This window comes from Nicotiana tomentosiformis, chromosome 2, assembly GCF_000390325.3.
Source record: "Nicotiana tomentosiformis chromosome 2, ASM39032v3, whole genome shotgun sequence".
NCBI classification, from domain to species: Eukaryota; Viridiplantae; Streptophyta; class Magnoliopsida; order Solanales; family Solanaceae; genus Nicotiana; species Nicotiana tomentosiformis.
Window position 1 is genome coordinate 191026994 of NC_090813.1, and position 2285 is coordinate 191029278.

Sequence of the window (2285 nt, forward strand, 5' to 3'; positions counted from 1 at the left end):
GATCCGAACTACGTCCGAAACTCACCCAGGCCACCCGGGACCCCATTCGAATATACCAACAAGTACCATAACATAATACAGACCTAATCGAGGCCTCAAATCACACATAACAACATCGAAACGATGAATCGTACCTCCAATCAAAATTAATGAACTTTGAACTTTGAACTTCCAAAACTCGCGCCGAAACATATCAAATCAACTAGGAATATCCTCAAATTTTGCGCACAAGTTCTAGATGACATGACAAAGCTACTCCAACTCCCAGAACTAAAATCCGAATTTGATATCCTCAAAGTCAACTTCTGGTCAAACTTATGAACTTTCCAGACCTTCAAATTTTCAACTTTCGCCAATTAGTGCCGAATCCTTCTAGAAATATCCAAATGCAAATCCGAGTATACGACCGAGTCCAAAATTACCATCTGTACCTAAAGGAACCATCAAAACTCCAATCTGAGGTCAAATGCTAAAATGTTAAACTTGGTCAACTCTTCCAACTTAAAGCTTCAATCATGAAGTTTATTCTTTCAAATCGATTCTGAATAACCTGAAAACCAAAATCGACGATTCATACAAGTCATAATACATCATGCAGAGATACTCGTGGCCTTAAACTATCGAGCGAAGTGCAATTACTCAAAACGATCGGTCGGGTTATTCTAGTGAAGGAGCTATGCAAGAAGTTCACGAAGATTAAGTTCAAGCACGTACCCAGAATTCAAAACGAGTTCGCCGACGCCCTTGCAACCATATCATCTATCATTCAGCATCCAGACAAGAACTACATCGACCCTATCGAGGTAGAAATCAGGTATCAATATGCCTATTTCTTCCATGTAGATGAAGAACTAGATGGTAAACCATGGTATCACGACATCAAGAGATTCCTTGCGACCAAAGAGTATCCGAAGAATGCTACTAATGGTCAAAATCGAGCCCTCGGGAGGCTGGAAAACCACATTTTCATCAACAGGGAAGTCTTGTATAGGAGGACCCCAGATTTAGGTTTGTTGAGATATGTAGATGCTGCCGAGGCAACCAGACTATTGGAAGAAATATATGCAGGAACGTGCGGACCCCACATGAATGGGTTCACATTAGCCAAGAAAATCTTAAGAGCTAGATATGTTTGGATGACTATGGAAAGCGACAGTATCCGCTACGTAAAGAAGTGTCACTAGTGCCAGATTCATGGGGATTTCATCCGGGTTCCGCCAAATGAGTTAACATAATGGGTTCACCCTGGTCGTTTGCCGCATGGGTAATGGACGTGATTGGACCCATAGATCCGGCCGCATCAATTGGACATCGTTTCATCTTGGGAGCTATCGACTATTTCACTAAATGGGTCAAAGCGTCTACTTACAAGGCCGTCACAAAGAAGGTGGTGGCAGATTTCGTCCTGAATAACATCGTCTGCAGATTTGGAATACCAGAGTCTATCATCACAGACAATGCCGCTAACCTCAATAGTGACCTTATGAGATAAATCTGCGAGAAGTTTCGAATCGTCTACCATAATTCCACCACCTACAGGCCACAAATGAATTGGGAAGTCAAGGCGGCCAACAAGAATATCAAGAGAATTTTACGGAAGATAGTGGAAAATCATAGACAATGGCATAAGAAACTATCTTTCGCCTTATTGGGTTACCGTACCACCATGAGAACATACACTGGGGAACGCTGTACATGTTGGTATACGACACTGAAGGTATGATACCTGCAGAGGTCAATATACCGTCTTTAAGGGTCATTCAAGAGGCAAAATTGGATGACGCAGAGTGGATACAGGTCAGAAAGGAGCAAGTCATGATCATCGACAAGAAAAGAATGGATGCAGTATACCATGGTCAGCTATATCAGAACAAGATGGCCAGTGCATTTAACAAGAGAGTGAAGCCTTGCCAGTTTGCACAGGGGCAATTGGTATTGAAGAAAATCTTTCCCCACCAAGAAGAAGCCAAAGGAAAGTTTGCACCAAACTGGCAAGGTCCTTATGTGGTTCACCGAGTAGTATCAGGTGAAGCTCTAATCTTGGCAGAAATGGATGGAAGAATCAACACGAAGCCCATCAACTAAGACGGAATTAAGAGATACTATGTTTGAGGACAAGTAGAGTTAGGTTTTCCTGTAATAGAACTATGTTCAACCTGACTTCCCCCGGAGGGATACATAGGCAACCAATGTAGGGTTCGGTTTCTCCCCCCCTTTCTCTTGTAATAGAAAACCAAATATCACTTTTGTATGTTGCTTAGGCACTACGCCGACTTGATTTTCTT

General features: G+C 42.3%; 1 protein-coding gene across 1 annotated transcript; it reads left to right on the plus strand.

Annotated features, from left to right (window-relative positions):
- The first annotated feature begins 1695 nt into the window (after nucleotides 1-1695).
- Nucleotides 1696-2085, plus strand: LOC138906291 (uncharacterized). Its single transcript, XM_070194825.1, has one exon. The coding sequence runs from the start codon at nucleotides 1696-1698 to the stop codon at nucleotides 2083-2085; it is 390 nt and encodes a 129-aa protein (XP_070050926.1).
- The last annotated feature ends 200 nt before the right edge of the window (nucleotides 2086-2285 follow it).